Source organism: Tachypleus tridentatus, chromosome 6, assembly GCF_004210375.1.
Source record: "Tachypleus tridentatus isolate NWPU-2018 chromosome 6, ASM421037v1, whole genome shotgun sequence".
In the NCBI taxonomy this organism is placed as follows: domain Eukaryota; kingdom Metazoa; phylum Arthropoda; class Merostomata; order Xiphosura; family Limulidae; genus Tachypleus; species Tachypleus tridentatus.
Genome location: NC_134830.1, coordinates 15,154,239 through 15,173,310, shown reverse-complemented (window position 1 = coordinate 15,173,310; position 19,072 = coordinate 15,154,239). Strand labels below are relative to the sequence as shown.

The 19,072-nt window shown below is 35.7% G+C and overlaps 1 protein-coding gene across 7 annotated transcripts in view; it reads left to right on the top strand.

Annotated features, from left to right (window-relative positions):
- Window positions 1-19,072, top strand: part of LOC143251973 (LIM/homeobox protein Lhx3-like) — a 115,137-nt gene that overhangs the window by 48,722 nt on the left and 47,343 nt on the right. For 2 of the 7 annotated variants that reach the window (XM_076503399.1, XM_076503402.1), the window contains exon 1: window positions 16,620-16,736. The exons of 3 other annotated variants lie outside the window; for them this stretch is intronic. Coding sequence is in view for 1 of the 4 variants with exons in the window: in XM_076503397.1 (XP_076359512.1) it covers window positions 16,595-16,736 (142 nt within the window). In the remaining 3 variants the exon portion in view is untranslated. Of the gene's footprint in view, window positions 1-16,191; window positions 16,737-19,072 lie in introns of those variants that run through there. 2 more of the 7 variants (XM_076503397.1, XM_076503400.1) reach the window with 2 other exon arrangements.

Sequence of the window (19,072 nt, the reverse complement as noted above, 5' to 3'; positions counted from 1 at the left end):
AAGAGCTACAACGTGGAGCCGTATCAATATTTATCATTTTTAACTGAAACGACAACATAAGATGCCACACAATCCCGTTTCACAGAAAGGATAAAATTGTATGGTGTAGTTTGTACTGTCACACTCGCCCTGTGTATAATTATAGTTTCATTTCAAATTCCTAAAGCTATAAACTTAATTTAATTAAGGTTAATGGAACATGTGTATTCTAAGTGTTTTCTTTGTTCTCTTTAATTGAATTCGTTTGTTATAAAAAGTATATAATTTTTATATTGCAGCTACCGTCTGTTACTGCCTTCAACTTCCAACAACTAGGAACCTACCGTTATATAAGAAACATTCTCTCTCGCAACTCTGCGTTACATCACTGAACCGTATTTTACAATGTTCACGGGCCCGGCGTGGCCAAGTATGTTAAGGCGTTCGACTCGTAAACCGAGGGTCGCGGGTTCGAATCCCGGTCGCACCAAACATGCTCGCCCTTTCAGCTGTGGGAGCGTTATAATGTTAGGTCAATCCCACTATTCGTTGGTAAAAAAGTAGCCCAAGAATTGGCGATAGGTCGTGATGACTAGCTGCCTCTCCTCTAGTCTTACACTGCTAAATTAGGGACGGCTAGCGCAGATAGCCCTCGAGTAGCTTTGCGCGAAATTCAAAACAAACAAACAATTTTTATATATAGATATGTGAGTTTCAGTGTTTGCTTATTTTAAAGCTAAGCAGAGAGCCACACGATGGGCTATCTGTGCTCTGCCCATCACCGTTATCGAAACCAGGCTTTTATTGTTGCAAGTCCTCAGACATACCGCTGTGCCACTAGGAAGCTTATACATATATGGAATAACTTCGAGAACCGTTTCAAAAACTTCGTTTCACTTGAAAAGATCGAAAGCTCGTAGAGGTTTACATATTTAGTTTACATGTGCACAACTCTAAACAAGTGTGTACACCAGTGGCAACTACACATACTGTCAAACTGCAATGGCAGCCAAAAGCGTATCAATGTATTTAAACACTGATGTGTGTATTGTACGACTTATCTACATATGTATATTTACCTATACATTGTCGACTTAAAATGTCATTGTTGACGGATGTGCAGTACCATACTTATATAGAATCAACTACATACACACGTAAATACAACCGTCAATATATTACACCACTGTCAACGTGCGTATATGTTGTTCTCTACACAGTTGACATAACTTGGATAGATTGTATACAGTGTAAACATTTACAAGTATAGCCGTATATTGTTGACTCACACAGATGCATTTGTGCCCACTGTCGGCGTACGTAAGCAAAATTGGTGAAACCGACAAACGTTTATTTGTGTTTACAGTAATATATGTATTACTACGTATATATAAGGAACACCACCGAACAATAGCAGTTTTTACAGTTTATATTTTTAAACTGAACTGGAGAAAATACCTTTTTATTAAGGCAGACCGTGAGCAAATACTATATATATTCTACGAAATAAAAACTGTTTGAACAGAACTGTAGCAAAATAACTGCTCGTCTTCATTCACCAGAGATGTAACGCGACTTCAGTAAACTGTTTGTTTCTGCTCATAAAATAATGTATAGTCTATACATCAGTCTGTAATCCACAAGAGTTTAAAACATCGCGTTAAATATGTAGGTTGGGAACTCGTTTATAGCATGCGTTTGTGTATTAGTTGTCATTCGAATATCACAAACTGAATATACCGTTGTTTTTGTGACAAAACACAATTGTTGTAACACTTCAATTGATTTTGGAAGTTTCCATTAGGCTAAACGTCCATAAATTCACTCCAGTTTTCAGTAAGCAGGGTGACAGGTGGGACCATTACGGCAAATCTGTTAGAATAATGTATCAAAACGCCTTCCTTTTGTTCCCAAACCTTTATGGTTGGACTAGCAAAGACATTGAAAGGAGATGAGCTTGCTCGTGAACAATAGGTACGTTTCATTAGACTTTCATGTCGTTCATGGATCTGGTTAGATGGGAGCGCAAACCTCACTTCTTCGTGTGGCTTTTGGGCGTACATTATTAAAGGCAGTCGCTGCACCACTATTCTGTTCAGTGCGGGTAGCTTGCCTCTCTAATAGTCGGACACGGCTATCAACGTATGTACAAATAGACCTGTTTCGGAGAAAATTTTATGGAACTAAATGCATACATTTACGTACACTATATCCAGGCGGCGTTTCCATATTTTAATCTGCTTTACAGCGTCGGTCTCTCGAGTAGGCTTTTTGTCTGGACGTTTCAATGATCACGCTGAGTGCAAGCCTCCACAACTGTGTCGCGCTGTTGTGATAAATCTACAAAAGCTAGTCTGGACTCTAATCTGAAAAGCCGCTGACTCTGAAACTTATCACCCCCTTTGTGACCACCCGTGGTTTAATCCAACAGAATCTCTGCAAGATTAGCGCCTACTATTTCGCACGTGCTTACGATAGCTTGATTGCATGTCTGATTTAATTCTTCTCCATACATATATTGTTGCATTATTAACCCGAATCTCCAATTACCAGAGTTCCTACATAATTATATACCCGTAGAAAATAATTATATTTATCTAATTTTACTTGTTATTGTAAGTTCCCTTTCTTTCTACCTTTTCACGTTTTTTCTTCAATATTTGTTGATAATCGTACATCCATTGTTTAGATTTCAAAATGTTCTGACAGAGTTGATATTTTTAGAAGACTCGGAATCTACGGTTTTTCATGAACATTTCGGGTCTTTCTTTTCATAATCCAGTCCAAACTTGCTCAAATTCTTTAAGTTTTGTTATTCTTTTGACAACATTTTAAAGCGCGTTATCTTGATCAGAAAACGCAAATGGATGGTGTGAAATTAGAGAAATCCCAGTTGATCTTAAAATGATCATTGTACAACATAAACTTTTAATACCTTGCTATATTTAAAATTGTTACTGTATTTCTATCTAGATTACTACATATGAAATACCACTCATCTCTAATTTAATTTTGTTAGGCAGAGAGGGAAAGATAAATAAGAGTTAATTATTAGTCTTCGTATGATGAACATATGCATTCGAATACCTCATAAGAAGTGTTAGCTTTGATATGTACGCCAGAATTGTTTGTGGCATGATTCATCAATTAATATAATAATGTTATGCAACAGTGGTTACTTTCGTAACTTATCTAATATTTATTTTATTTTCTTTCACCAAATAGGCATGAGTTTCATGTATCGGTTGATAATTCACAGTTTGATTTTTTTAAAAACATTATTAGAAAGGTGAACCAAATATCAAATCAAGAAATGTATCGATTTTGCGTAGACAATCACCGAGAGCGAAAAACTAAAAAGCTAGCAGTTGCATATTTAACAAAATATGATATTTAACTTCTAATCTTCGTGACTCATTTTACAAATAAACTTGATGAGGTAACTTGTGCATCTCCGTGGCAACCTGCGCGCGTGTATGGGCAGATGGTCAGAGAATATGCTAAGACTCGCGTGTCACGAGTCAGAATAGCGTGCAGCATGCACGAGCCCCACAGGGAGCATCCTTTCTAATTATTGCCAGTTTTGTTTGTCTTTAATATGTGTGTATACCTCACTGGACGCTCCTGTGCGTGTCAAACTTTGTTGAACAGTTTGATACAACGATGGCTTAATCTGAGAGAATTGGAGATTTTTTGAAACAAAAAAACTACAAAGGCACTCATAATGTTCATCCACCATCCTACAGTTTTTTTTTCACATCTGAAGTAACTCACTTTCAAAAACATTAGTCTATGATGCCAAAGTTCTTTTCTATGAAATATGACCAAAATCACATGAAAACATTTCATAATTGCTCAGTTTCTTTGTGATTTTGATCTTTGATCTATGTTCACTGAAAGTCAGTCAGTTGCATCTAGAAGGATAAAATTTATACCAAATCTTATTTAAATCAGATGAAAACTTTTGAGCTATGTCATTCACACTCGCGTATAGGAGTGAAAACAGTATTCCTGCCATAGGGCGAGAGGAAATGGTTCGAATGGTTTTGTTATTATAAATTAAGCATAGATTTTCAAGACCAGTCTATTTTACTAAGATTTTTATCAGTTTCACTGTTTCCGCTCACTTAGATTGAAATTCGTGGTCTAAGAAATTTATTCGATTGGGATATTTATGTCTAAGTTTGACTCTTCAGAGAATCTTCAGATTTGCCACCACTTTTCGAAATCAAGCTTTTGTTGTTATTGTGTGAAATTATCGAATTATTTGCGAATTTAGAGCGTTTGATTTGTTTAGGAGAACTTTGCACCACAACACATTTTTGGAGAAAAAATATTTATTTCCAGACATTAGAACTACGAATGTGTTTCTTCAGCTGAAACTAATAAGTCTTTTCATTTAAAACTTCCATTTAAAAATAGAAGTATAGAGGAGTGGTGTGAATTATGTGAACTTTCTTTTGGAGCCTCACCACGTTGTTATGGTCCATGTCGCCACGTATGATCGTTTTCTATCTCACAGTCGTGCACCTTGACCATATCCTTGCAGCAGAGTCTCCATTGCAAAAAGCCCCTATCTAAGACAGTCAAATGTACACTATTCTCTTCCTTTTTGTAGACTTTTCATGCTTAATTTAGTGTACGAGGACTACAGTTTTCCAGCGTTTGTTTCGAAAATTCAATCGCAGAAAAATCCATCAGAGCTTCTTTCGGTCACTTGACTGGCATGCTTTTGTATGGAATATCAAGAATGCCTGTTTTGTTCTTCATCCGTGTGAGATACGCAACTTTGGACTATACTTAAGTGAGCGTGACTTATTTCACTATTCCAGGTCAAAAACCTTCTTGATTATGTTGTGCCTGTTGCCTGGAGGAAGTGGGGTGTTTTGCTACTGACACTGAGTAAGTAGGGTCCCATTTGTTATAAGACGTCAAATGTTTTCTTCCATGACAGGTTTCTTTCTCGATGATCATGGTACCCTAAGATGATCCATATTTCTTGGCTTACTAGTGCTATTATTAAAGGCAAAGGATAACACTGCCTTGAAAATTTCAAATCCGTAACCTGAGCACACGTTTATGTTTTAAGTGTATAACTATTTGGCATCAGAAAAGGCTGCTACATACCCTTCCTAAAAGTGACCAACCTTTTGTGGTATCATACTATAGGCAAACAATGTCAATATATAGTATAGTTCTCATATATCCGTTCCACCCGTGACTTTAAATCGGCTGTATTTATAATGTGACTTCTTGGTTTGCATATTCAAAATCGTTTTGATATATTTTAGTCAATCCTCTGTATAAACATGATTTCAAACAAAGCTTACAAATCTTAGTAGCTCCTGAGATTTTTATTTCATTAACTTCGGTATTTAGAAAGTGAATAGTCTCTGATATATGGGACAAAAGTTCTTGTCCACTTTGTGTTTAAGTTACGATATTTTAAGCATATTAACGTTTGAGACAAGTCTACACTTTTTTATTATTGTTGTACTGAAACTAGAGATCACTATATTTGAATTTTAAATACACTAAAATGGCCTCGTATTTCACTGTTGGTTTAAATCATGATATAGAATTTCTAGTAACTTTCGATACCAGTATGTTCTATCATACAATTATTGTACTAATATAGTGGAAAAATTCAAAAACCTGCTATAGAATTTGTATTGAAAATACACGAAATAACGAAATCGTTTATTGTTTGAGATTGGGTGTTTTCTACTTCTATTTGTCGTGACTTGAAAAAAGAAACAATATAACGTATAATGAAATTATGCATTTATTTTTAAGAAATAATATTTAAATTCAGTTTAAGTCAATTTCACTGACCTAATTGATAATATTTACTTGATATGACTGAAAAGAACAATGTTTCTATTTTTGAATTGTTTAGTGAATTACAATATACTCGCTACCTTTGTGTTTGAAAAAAGTTTTAGGTTTAATTCACTTTACTTCCTATACAAGCTTCGCGTTGCCTTTCAAGCTAATATGTACGCTTCCCTCCACATCCGCGTAAAACACGTTATTTAAACTTATAAAATCGGATTTCTGTTTCATGCAAACAGAGAGAACGTATGCCAACAATGAAAAAGTAAAATTTATTGTGATTAAAATGTCTGTTTTTGAAACTCGCTTCTGAAAGTCACGCTTTTTGAAGGTTGTAGCAACATGTCTTTTTCGCACAGGTCTTTGATTCAAACATCAGATATCGTGCCATCTGTTAGAAAACTGTAAAAACACCATCATGACGAATACCACATATGAATCCCAGTAATCTTTGTATTGCAGGAAGTTGTCACAAGTTCGTTGTCATCCATTTCGTAAAAGTGACATCTCCCCTGTGGTGAAAGCTCAGTAACTCATTCATATGTATTCCCGACGTCACAGGATAATCAGAATTTGTTTCTATTTCTAGAATACGCTGGGTAAGTCCATGCGCGAACGGGACAGCAGACGACTTGACTCCAGCACACATATGACCCAGGTTATGCGCCTTCCAGCAAAAAGTGCGTTTCTGACAGAGATGTTACTATGACCCGCCCACCGGCAGGTGGCGATATTAACTAAATGAATAAGCTTCGTTTAATACATTATGTGTCTGTCTTTCTCCTTTTGTAAGGATAAAGGTTAGTTTTAAGCTTCAACGGTGATTCTGTTGATACATCAATGCTCAGAAAATATCCTTGTCGGTTAATAAATACCCACTTCTATGAAATTATTTAGATCGGAACAAATTACAATTATCTTCTGTTTTTCATTTTTTTGTCTTTTATTGGTTTTCATGAATTTCATAGAATCAGATAGAGCTAACTTGTCCATTAGAGCCATGAAGGATCATAACAGTAATCAGGAACTTCCATATTAAGTACTTTTAAGAAACAGAATTTAAAGAGGAAAATGAACGGTAGAGCTACACCTCACTTATTGTTCTGTACACTCCTAGAATAGACTGTAAAAAGAGTACTGTTCTATTTTAAAACAATCTTTTTGTGCAACGTTCGACTTACTGAAGAGCATGTAAATAACAGGAACTTGGAACAACGAAGTGCAACCGTTATACTTGGTTGAAATAAATATACCTATTTAATGGTTTCATTAATAATAAAAATTAGGTACAAAACGAGTATGTTTTACTGATAATTATACAGGTATACATGTAATCTGTTACACACATTATCCACGTAGTTAAAGTTATTTTAATAATAAATTACATGTGTTAAAATTGAAAGGCCCAGCATAGCTAGGTGGGTTTAGGCATTCGACTCGAAATCTGAGGGTAGCGGGCTTGAATCCCCGTCACACCAAACATGCTCGTTCTTTCAGCCGTGGGGGCGTTATAATATTACGGTCAATCCCACTATTCGTTGGTAAAAGTAGCCCAAGAGTTGGCGGTGGGTGGTGATGACTAGCTGCCTTTCCTCTGGTCTTATACTGCTAAATTAGGAATGGCTAGCGCAGGTAGCCCTCGTGTAGCTTTGCGCGTAATTAAAAAACAAACAAACCGTTAGAACAGTCTTCTCTAAATCCGATTGCACAAACGTCCAGTGGAGCCTTTACCTGCATGAACTAGTACGAATATTCGTTTCATTCTCGAATTGCTTTAGATAAGCTAGAGTTGAATGAGTATGTCGTAGAAGCAACTTACATAAACGTGGCTCAAGTCCCTTTTCCAGGCAAAGATTCTTCTAGATTATGTTGTATACTGTAATCCTAAACACATAGACGGTTTTTGCCAATGACCTTTGTGTTTATGATTTCTCATCTGTTAGAAACCATCGCAGTTTTGTTATCACAGATGGCCATCGCAGTTTTGTTATCACAGATGGGATACGACTTGTGTCAGGTCTCTTTCTGGATTATCAAGATACCCCACATTGATCCATATTTCTCTATTTTCTAACATCATTACAAAGAATGTCTTAGGAATTCTGAATCTCCGATCAGATCACGTCTTTATAATATGATTATATGAATATTTTAACGTACCCTTCTCAAACGCGATAAATTTTCAATCAAATTCAGTGAGCCTTCAAGTTTACTGATAAGTCACCAAGGAATAATCAAAGTTTTTAGGGTATGAAAATTAAACTAATCTTCTGTAAGGCAGAATGAAATTTGTATTTACGTTAATAATATAAAATTTAAAAAGAGATTCTTATCTTATATACATATATATATTTGCATATAGGTTTTCCAGTGGATAGCAGTAAGTTTACGGACTTACAAAGTTGAAATCCGAGGCTTGATTTCTCTTGGTGATTAAAACACAGATAATCTATTGCGTAGATTTGCTCTGATACAAACAAATTTTTAAATTATATATGTAGGGTTAACTAAATAGACGCAATTTCTTGTTTGTTCGTTTTTAAATTTCGCGCAAAGCTACACGAGGGTTATCTGCGCAAGCCGTCCCTAGTTTAACAGTGTAAGACTTCGCAATTTCTTGGGATTTACGATTAACTGAAGAAAAGAAAGTTAGGGATTCCAATGTTCAGTAGCGGGAAAGTGTATTATTTGTGAATGTGGACGTTTATGGTTACATTTCAGTATGAACACCAACTATTTTACTTAATATTCCAATATTTAGTACTCCAAGTATTATAATATTTCTTTTAGCTTACTTATATATAAGAATTTCTCTACGTTTTCTGGTAAATCATGCCAAACAAGAAGCTTCATTGATTGCAGCGTTTAGTCAGATAAAAGGTTTTCATTCCAGGTGAAAGAGAAATGAATCGTCAAGAGACTGTACATTTAGTCAGTCACGCTGTGACTTTCTGAGTTACAACGTTCCTAACTAATTTGACAACTAAGTGATCAATATTAGTTCAATAACGAACAATACGTAAAGTATTTTTATGCTACTCACTAAGCGTTTTTTTATAGCATAGCTACGAGGCCATTATGATTGCTTTTAAGCAATATTTTTTGTCAATTCATATCCAGTACACGTAATGCAATCTGTAATAGAATTACGGAGTTCAGCATAGTTTCACATAATGATACAAGCGTTCACAGTACAGCTAGTATAATCTCAGAAAATCAATATTTCTGCCATGCTTTATATGTAATAATACGCTGTAATAGGTTACACGTGTGAATAGAATGTATACATAATAGTACACAGGTTTAATAAACCAAGTTATAAAATACTATTCATCCGTGTTGGTCTTTCAGTTGTTGCTTTTAAGTGATGGCCCGGGATGGCCAGGTGGTTAGGGCACTCGACTCGTAATCTGAGAGCTGAGGGTTCGTATCACATCACATCAAACATGTTCGCCCTTTCAACCGTTGGGGCGTTATATGCGACGATCAATCCCACTATTCGTTGGTAAAAGAGTAGTCCAAGAGTTGGCGGTGGGTGGTGATGACTAGCTGCCTTCCCTCTAGTCTTACACTACTAAATTAGAGACTGTTAGCGCAGATAGCTCTCGTGTAGCTTTGCGCAAAATTTAAAAACACAACAAACAAGCTTTCTGACGGCCCCCTCTTAGTAGTGTATTACGTTTCTTAAACTTGCGTATTATCAAATGGATTAAGTCCGGTTTATTTTATTTCTGTGAAAACAGTTTCAGATTTTTATCATTAAGAATATTTACTCTGCGCAGTTTTATCTTAGTACTGCTGTTTACATGGCGTTATCTGTAAATGATAAACCTCTAATAAATACCTGATCATGTAATTAGCTCACAACAACTTGGTCATTCGATGATTATCTTCAATGAGTGGCCGGTTATTTAGGACTCCTCGAGAAAATAGTTCTTTCTGTTTGACTAAACGGTACATTTCTAATGAGTTATTTTGTCTCTCAGATTTCCATTTTACAACCAAAGTCCGAACGCAAATGTTCCTTCAATTCAGTTTCGTTATTTCAAACATCTTATTATGAGCAAACAGTGAAAACACACAACTCATCTATTTTCTGTTATTAATGCCATCTGCAGTTAAAAGCTCTAAACTTATCTAAGTATACAGCGTGCTAAGGAAAAAAAAATTATGAGTAATTAGCTAAGCACTCCAGATACACCATATCTCCTCTAGTGGTTTAAGGACATCATTGTCAACAACCGTGTTACTATATACAAAACAAACGTGCTACACTAACTCGTAAAGAAACTCGTTTCTCGTGTACTCAAGATAGATGTCAGAATTTAATGAGTCTAGCGCACGTGAACGTCTGCTCGAGGAAATAAGCTAACGACTTGGTGGTCTGTCACAAGGCAGGTGATATGATCATTTTATCGTCCTGTCATCTTTACAACGGCAGATGGGAAAACTTCTCTCCCCACTTGAATGTACGAACATCAGTATTGATGTACACATGTACACGTACATGCATCAGAAACACTATTAAGAAAATGAAATCATTAGAATAATGACGTGATTTATAAAATACCTTTTAAAGATTATTTCCAAGATGATCAGATCGAACTAATCAAAACAGTTTGTTCTAAAGCTCTTCATTGGTCTGAATACAGTTATAAGTTATTCGAATTACAAAGAAAGCAATACGCGTGTAATTGTAACGAATTACACGTATTTTATATGATGCGTTCAATACATAATTATTTAGGATTTATTAATTTCTCTTTTTATCACAACTCACCCTCGTGGTTTAAAAACTCAACCTCGACTTAAATTATTCAAAATGTATCAACCCCCAGTAACAGCAAAACCATATTTCTGCAAATTAGCCTTCTTAAACTCGTTTAACGTGTAGTTGTACTTATATGTACCATAGAGACTGTAATCCGATTGTTACACCGCAAGATTTATGACAGCAAAGCTTTCAAACTATCACAGAATTTACACACGATTTTATGTTCCAAGAGAAATTAACATGCAAAAAACAAACAACCAACAACAAAGATTTTCATTTAATGCAAATATGAAATCAGATTTCCAAGTGTTGTGTTCTTCGAACGTGTCAATCATGCCTGTTAGAATAGCAGAGCTCGGGACTGATTTTAAAACAAGCTAAAAACGAGAAGAAACTGTTTTGCTCTATTTACTTTAACGTATATTTAACTAAGTTTTTTGTACAGTCTTTGTAAACCATAATGTCCTTGGCTAACGTTTTTTTTGTATTGTTTGAGATTTTGTGTGTTATTAATCAAAATCTTTCTCGTGTTACATCGATTCTAAAACATAAAGTACCTTTGTTCAGTTATGTGAAACAACCTGCTTTAGTAATATCTGCTAGGAGGCTTAGTCTGCGTACCAACTGATGATTCTATACAAACTTTGTTGCAATACCATGGCCTGCCGAGGCTACACGTGTCCTGCCACGTATCCCACATGTTCTCGTGGAGAATTTTGCTCATCACTATCTGAGTTCAATATGAAAGTACACTCTCTGGGCGTAAGACCACTCCAGTACGTGTTTGCGTATTTGTTCTTGATGCCTTCAATTAAGCAGTTTATCAGAGCGTAAACGGCACGTGGCACTTGGGCTTTCTGCAAAATGATTTGGCAGCGGAACTCTGCAGCACAACAAATTGGCAGCCTTTGTATTAAAATTGTTTCTTTAACAGAGAAGATACAGGTAACAAAATGTTATTAAACAATACGTATGTCACAGCTCTCTTTACGTTTGTGACTAAGAAGCAGTTGTGGAGTGTTTCGATTATAGCGTATAATAATATTTTAACTAAGGGATGGAATTTTTTACTTGCAAGCCATAGTTATTAGAGAAATACTGCTTTAGCCGACAGATGCCGCCACTATTTAAACTTATTGTAAGAAACGAAAGGATTAATTGAAAGTTTGGAATTAGGCACAAAGCTACACAATGGACTATGTGTGCTCTGCCCACCACGGTGATCGAAACCTAGTTTCTAGCGGTGTATGTCCGCAGACATCTCGCTGTGCCACTTTGGGGGGAGAGAAAAATGGAATTAGAACAATATGTACCAATAAAATAGTTGTTGTTTTTTTAAATAAGTTGACACAATTTCTTTTTTTTTTATGTTTAGATTGTTTCTTTTTATGATTTTAAAAGAAAATAACATCTTTTCATTCAGCTGCTTATATAGAAACTTTGGTGTAAGCTTTATTGTCTAGTTTGAAACTTATTAAATAAATAAACCTCTGAGTCTGTTACAGTAAAACTCTTCGGTACTGGACCGGTCACCGACCATCATGGTGCATTTAAGCGTTAAACATAATAGTTGAAACCTATTTAGCACTTTCTACCAAACGTTTGTTTGTTTTTGAATTTCTCGTAAAGCTACACAAGGGCTATCTGCACAAGCCGTCCCTAATTTAGCAGTGTAAGACTAGAGGGAAGGCAGCTAGTTATCCCCAGCCACCGCCAACTCTTGGACTACTCTTTTACCAACGAATAGTGGGATTGATCATAATATTATAACGCCCCCACTGCTAAAAGGTCGAGCATTTTTGGTGTAACAGAGATTCGAACCCGCGCCCCTAGGATTACGAGTCGAGTCCTTTAACCACTTGACCTTTTACTAAACCTTGAAAATACATCTTTTCAAAATGATCCCAAAGTTCTTAAAGTTTTGATACTAGTTTAAATTATAGAATATTAGTTGTAATTCAAACTTTATATCGATATGTACGGGGAAAGAACATTTAGTGAAATGTAAAAGAACTTCAACGTATGATATAAAAAAGAAATGAAATACACAATAGTTTGATTTTTATCGTCAGTTCTCGTTAATACACCCTCGTTTCCCATTCACAGCTTCCCAGACCACTCCACTGTTTGAATGTCTAGCCTTTCAAACGAGCATTAACACAGTAATATAAGTCGGGCATATCAAAATACTTTATTTTTCCCATTAGTTGATTAGTGTAGTATAATAGCAGTTAGAGTAGATGGAAGTGGTCAACATCACAAAAATTTCAAAATTATAGAGGGCTAGCACATGTAACCCCCGAGTATCTTTGTTTAAAATCAAATAAACAAATTATGCTAAGATCATACCAACAATCCATTAGTAATCTATTACAGCGTATTATTACATAAAACAAACGTATTTGGTTAAATGTGTAAAGAGACAACCAGAGCAAGTAAGATGCTTCAACTAATATACAAGACGAACAGAAAGTAACATCAAACGTTTCATAATTCTCTTTCAATGACCGTTATATAATTTTTCATAAAATTCATAGATAATACTACAGATGGCGCTGACAATATTAAATTAATACATCGTTTTCTGCGTATTAATTTTCAGCTATTGTTTGTTTGAAGTTAAATACAAAGCTATATAATGGGCTTTCTGTGCTTTGCCTACGAAGGCTACCGCTTTCTAGCGTTGTAAGTTCGCAGACATGTCGTTCTGCCACTAGAGCGAGGAATGATTTAAAACTCAGTTATAAAACAATAGAATAATCAGGAAATCCAACTTACAATGTCATAAAAACATATCAATAATTATTACCTGAAGTTCTCAGTGAGTATGAATTATAACGTACAAAAAATAGATAGAAAATCTGAATCTATACCCTTCTGTAAATAGAGTCTCACAAATTACAAACTACTTTTCCGTATATCCTTTATAGTCTCAATTTTTCGTATCTTTAACCAAGTTTCTACAACGTATTTTTTCCTGTTTCAATCAGCCACTATTATTCAAATCTCCATAAGAATTACTATAACAAAAGACATTAACCATTATTTCGAAAATTTAAAAAATGAAAACTCAAGTTTAAAGCTTTAGTAGTTTTTGTTGAAGAAAAGAAATTCGTCTATCACATGGTTCCTGATCGTTAGTCAATACCAACATATTCATCAATACATCTAGTTTATAATTCCAATTTGTGGAGCACAGATGTAGAAAGATTCCTCAAAGTTTTTCATATAGTAATGAAGAGTATTCTCTGATACTGCTACCAGAACCGTATTTGAAACTCCTAGCTGCTCCCACCCAAATTATGGTCCCTTAGTTACAACACGCTTCCCTAAACAGTCTAGTCACCTGAAGGTTTAATAGTCTTGGTACAGTTGTCTTATATAATGTTGTTTTTAAATTGCACGAAATTTTCAACGGATTTTCTGTCCTATAAAATCTGGGAATCATTCCTGGTTTTCACCACACAGTGATGAACAAAAACGAATCTTTAGTTAGGTACATTGGAGAAATTTCTTCCATTTAGGAGTAATTTATTTCCATTTGCCCAAAAAATATTTTTTTTTTTAATGAATTAGATCATGATTAAATACGAGTGGGCCCGGCATAGCCAAGCGTGTTAAGGCGTGCGACTCGTAATCCGAGGGTCGCGGGTTCGCATCCCCATGGCGCCAAACATGCTCGCCCTTTCAGCCGTGGGGGCGTTATAATATTACGGTCAATCCCACTATTCGTTGGTAAAAGAGTAGTCCAAGTAAAAGAGTAGTCCAAGAGTTGGCAGTGGGTGGTGATGACTAGCTGCCTTCCCTCTAGTCTTACTCTGCTAAATTAGGGACGGCTAGCACAGATAGCCCTCGAGTAGCTTTGTGCGAAATTCAAAACAAACAAACAAAATACGAGTGTAGCTATTCCTTAAAGAAAAGGATAAAACGCATCTTCGTTATATAACTTCCAATAAAAGTAGAAACACTTTCGAACAAATAGATTATCAAACTAATGTGTACATATTCATTTATCTTCGAGAAAATAGATAATTTTTTTCAGGTCACTGTTCAAATTTGAACAGCTCATTCTAAGCTTGCCCTGGTATGGCCAGTTAGTTAGGGCGCTCGACTGTAATCTGAGGATAGCGCGTTCGAATCCCCTTAACACCAAACATGCTCACCCTTTCAGTCGTGGGGTCGTTATTATGTGACGGTTAGTCCCACTATTCGTTGGTAAAATGGCAGCCCAAGAGTTTGGCGGTGGGCGGTGACGACTATTTGCTTTCCCTCTTGTCTTACACTGCTAAATTAGGGACGGCAAACGCATATAACCCTCGTTTAGCTTTGCGCGAAATTCAAAACAAAAACAATCTTTTCTAAGCCTTTTCTGTTTGCACAAACAGTGAGTTATATATAAGTTTATTAAATTGCAATGCTGAAATTCTGGGGTTTGATTCTCGACGATAAACACAAACGATTGTGTGACCTTGCACTAAAACAACACCATACTTTTATGCACAACTATTACAAAAACGTCATTAATTCATAATCTTAATGAAATGTCGTAAATTAATGAAACTCTAGAAATTTTATCCAAATAAATTTTCTCTTTCATATCGTAAACTAACACATTCTAATTTGTATTTTCATTTCTGTCGTAACACGCGAGAAAATTAAAACCGACTTTCTAAAATGAGAAGAATTTAAATATATGTACAAGGCAGTATTTCTTAAGTTTTCCATAAAATAAAAAACATATAAAAGAATAAAAGACAAATGCGATTTTCAACAATTTCAGTTACGTTAGTATACCATAGCTAGTAAGTAAGTTTGATTTGGGCCCAAAAGGGAAAGCTTAAGAGTCGGCGAAAATTATGATCTTTAGTATGTGTTTGTTGGAGTAAGGCTATATTGGATCAGGAGATATGATTTTGAATGAAACAAGAAAATCACATATCTCAAAAGTCATTTAATTCAAGACTGCTCAACACAATAGTCAACTAATTCTATTTTGATTTTACGCGAAATGTTTTTGTAGGGCGGCCCGGCATGGCCAAGTATGTTAAGGCGTTCGACTCGTAAACCGAGGGTCGCGAGTTCGAATCCCGGTCGCACCAAGCAAGCTCACCCTTTCAGCCGTGGGGGCGTTATAATGTGACGGTCAATCCCACAATTCGTTTGTAAAAGAGTAGCCCAAGAGTTGGCGGTAGGTGGTGATGACTAGCTGCCTTCCCTCTGGTCTTACACTGCTAAATTAGGGGCGGCTAGCGCAGATAGCTCTCGTGTAGCTTTGCGCGAAATTCAAAACAAAAAAAATTCTTCTAGGGAAATGGAAAATAAGATATATTGACGCATCCTTTGTTAATAAAAGTTTAAAATATTGATTGGAGTAATTGTATGCAATACTTACAAGCTACACTTAAAAAAGCGAACGAACAAACTAGAAAGTTTAAAACTGAATAAGAAAGCTCTTCAGTCTTTTTCTAAAGTCTAAAGAATCTTGATGATGATTCTAGACATTATGATTGGATGAGATGTTAGCCAATCATTATTGGTTACTTTCAGCACGCTCTCAATGCCAGTCAGGAACTTCGAACAAATCAATGAAGTCATTATGAGTGACGGACGCGAGCAACGTCGAGGTGTGCTCAGAGTCTCGTGCATAGCAAGACTTCACGTTATTTAAGCAATCTCGATGTGCTCAGAGTCTCGTGCTTAGCAAGACTTCACGTTATTTAAGCAATATCCGATCAGTAAATACAAGTGTCCGCTCATGGAAGAAAAGCAATTAGCGACAAAGAAAATGAATTACGAATTTTACTTCTTTACGTAGAACGAACTGTTTTTCAAACAGGATTACTACGGTTTAAAACATTATCAAAACTGTCATCAAATTCTGGACTATCTGCGAAATGAAATAAGAACAGCTGATTCTGAGAGTCTTTCAAATTAAAACCAGGCTGTCCTAATAAGTAAACCAACGGAAGTTTTATTTTTACGGAAGTTAATTTTTAGCTGTGACTCATGACAGCGAGCAGTCCGACGTCGACGCCACCTGCTAACCAGGCCCACTGTCGGACTACTGCACGTATTTTTCAGAGTTCACAGCTTGTAACGGACATCACCAAAGTCTCCTTCCTTCACCCGTTTCATCCCATGCTCTTATGTAAGTAAACAAAAGTTTGGAATCAAACTCAGTATACATACGTTCATTTATATAGTTATTGTTTTAAGCAAAGATCAATATTGGAAGAGCAAATTAGGGTAATAACTGTTAAGTTTCTTAAAATGAAATATAATGCATTTTCTATGTGTTACGTATAAGTCGTAAGAACTAATACACATCTCTATCAGTTCAGTAACTTACATCTCTTTTAAAACTCTGATCAATTTCTTAATGCATGATCGAATTTTGATTAACTTAAGAAGTGTGTTGAATCAGTACATATAAGTTATCCAGACGTACAAATCGACTTTGTATCCAATAAAATCTCAATATACATGACAAAATCAAGCAAACGTCCTTGGTAAGCCTCACGATTCGAATAATAAAAAAGTAGCCATTAATATCAGCTATTGTTCACAATGTGCTAAAAATTAGGAAATAGTATAGTTTTGATAAACTCAGATAGATTCAGATCCTTGATCTGTAACCCTGTATGTCCTATCGTAGTAAATCTTCAGGCTATCTGAAATTGTCAGTTAGATCCTTGATCTAAAACCCTGTATGTTCTATCGTAGTAAATCTTCAGGCTATCTGAAATTGTCAGTTATACACAAAGAGCATAATTTGTGTAGGTATAGTATAATATAAATACTTAACTCAGTGTTAGAGCACTCAAGATCATTTATTTCATATTTTTTTGTCATCTTTGAAGCTAATATTGTGTGATACCAGTCTATACGATATTATAATATCTGTTTATTTTAGTTATATATGCAAAGCTATACGACCTGCTATCTGTTCAGTGTTCGCCGCAAGTATCGAAACCCTATTTTTAGCATTATTAGTCCTCAGATGTGCCGCTTAACCAGGGAATAGACAAACATTCCTCACTTTCAAATGTGTTAGTTTGATTATGATAAACTAATGAAGCAATTTGAAACGTGAGATTTCTGGTATTAATAACGTTATATCTCGTTCTTGTATTCTATCACAACTTCAATTTATGGAACATTTGGTATCAACTGCGGTATGTCATAAAATATGGAATCTTTGTGTCGTATCTTACGAGTACACATGTGAATAATGTATAAAGATTTTAAAGTGGACGAAATATTCTAAGAGTCAGGATTATTAAATAGAATTATAACAACATAACCTGAAAGATATAAAGTTATAAAGTGTTCGTTTGGTTTTTGAATTTCGCACAAAGCTACTCGAGGACTATCTGTGCTAGCCGTCCCTAATTTACCAGTGTAAGACTAGAGGAAAGACAGCTAGTTATCACCATCCACCGCCAACACTTGGGCTACTCTTTTACCAACAAATAGTGGGATTAGCCGAAACATTATAACGCCCCCTTCACGGCTGAAAGGGCGAGCATGTTTGGTGCGACCGCGATTTGAACCCGCGACCCTCAGATTACGAGTCGAACGCCTCCGTTTGGCCATGCCGGGCCTTGTGAAGTGCGATTATGCTATAACTACGTCAACATCCACGTGCAAAGAGACGTGACCAATGTAGACCTATGTAGTTTAATATTATTGGCATGCAACGTACTTAGATTTAGAAAATCCTTTTTTCTAAATGTTGTTTTTATTTCCATAAACACCAGTTCATCAGCGTCGATGATCATGCAATTTGTAGTTATTACATCTCGTGCATTTAAAAAGGTTCTACAAATTGGCTGTGCAGTAAAATTCTAGAACAGCTAGAGTCAAAACGCTTAGTAACATACTGTTGCATTATTTTCAGATTAGTCAGTCTGATTGCAGAAAATACTTCCTGTTAAATGGGGATGATATTCAGAACTATATACGTGCACTCCAATGTTAACTACTGTAATTGCCTCATGAGTTCAAAACGACAAAAGTAAAACATGCCATTTAATTAACAGAAACCGGTGCAATTTCGACCGAAGAATACATCAGATATTCTAAAGGTTCTAGTACTCCATTGTTCGGTAGAAAACTAGGAAAATAGATTTATATTTTAACAATGCGTAAGCTCATCCAACCCATCATCAGAATAGAATTGTATATCACATAAACAAGGATTTAAAAATCAAACAGTTCGCAAATAATATACCTAAATAGAAGTCCCCCGCTAGTACAGTGGTAAGTCTACGGATTTACAACGCTAAAATCAGGAGTTCGATTCCTCTCGGTAGGTTCAGCAGACGGCCCGATGTGGCTCTGCTATAAGAAAACACATAACACGTACACCTAAATATAAAGATAAAGCTGTATTAGGTTTAGTAACACAAGTTGAAATAGTCTTCCAACTTCTAAAAACTGCACCGAAAACCAACAACAAAAACAAAAATTATTAATTCGCCG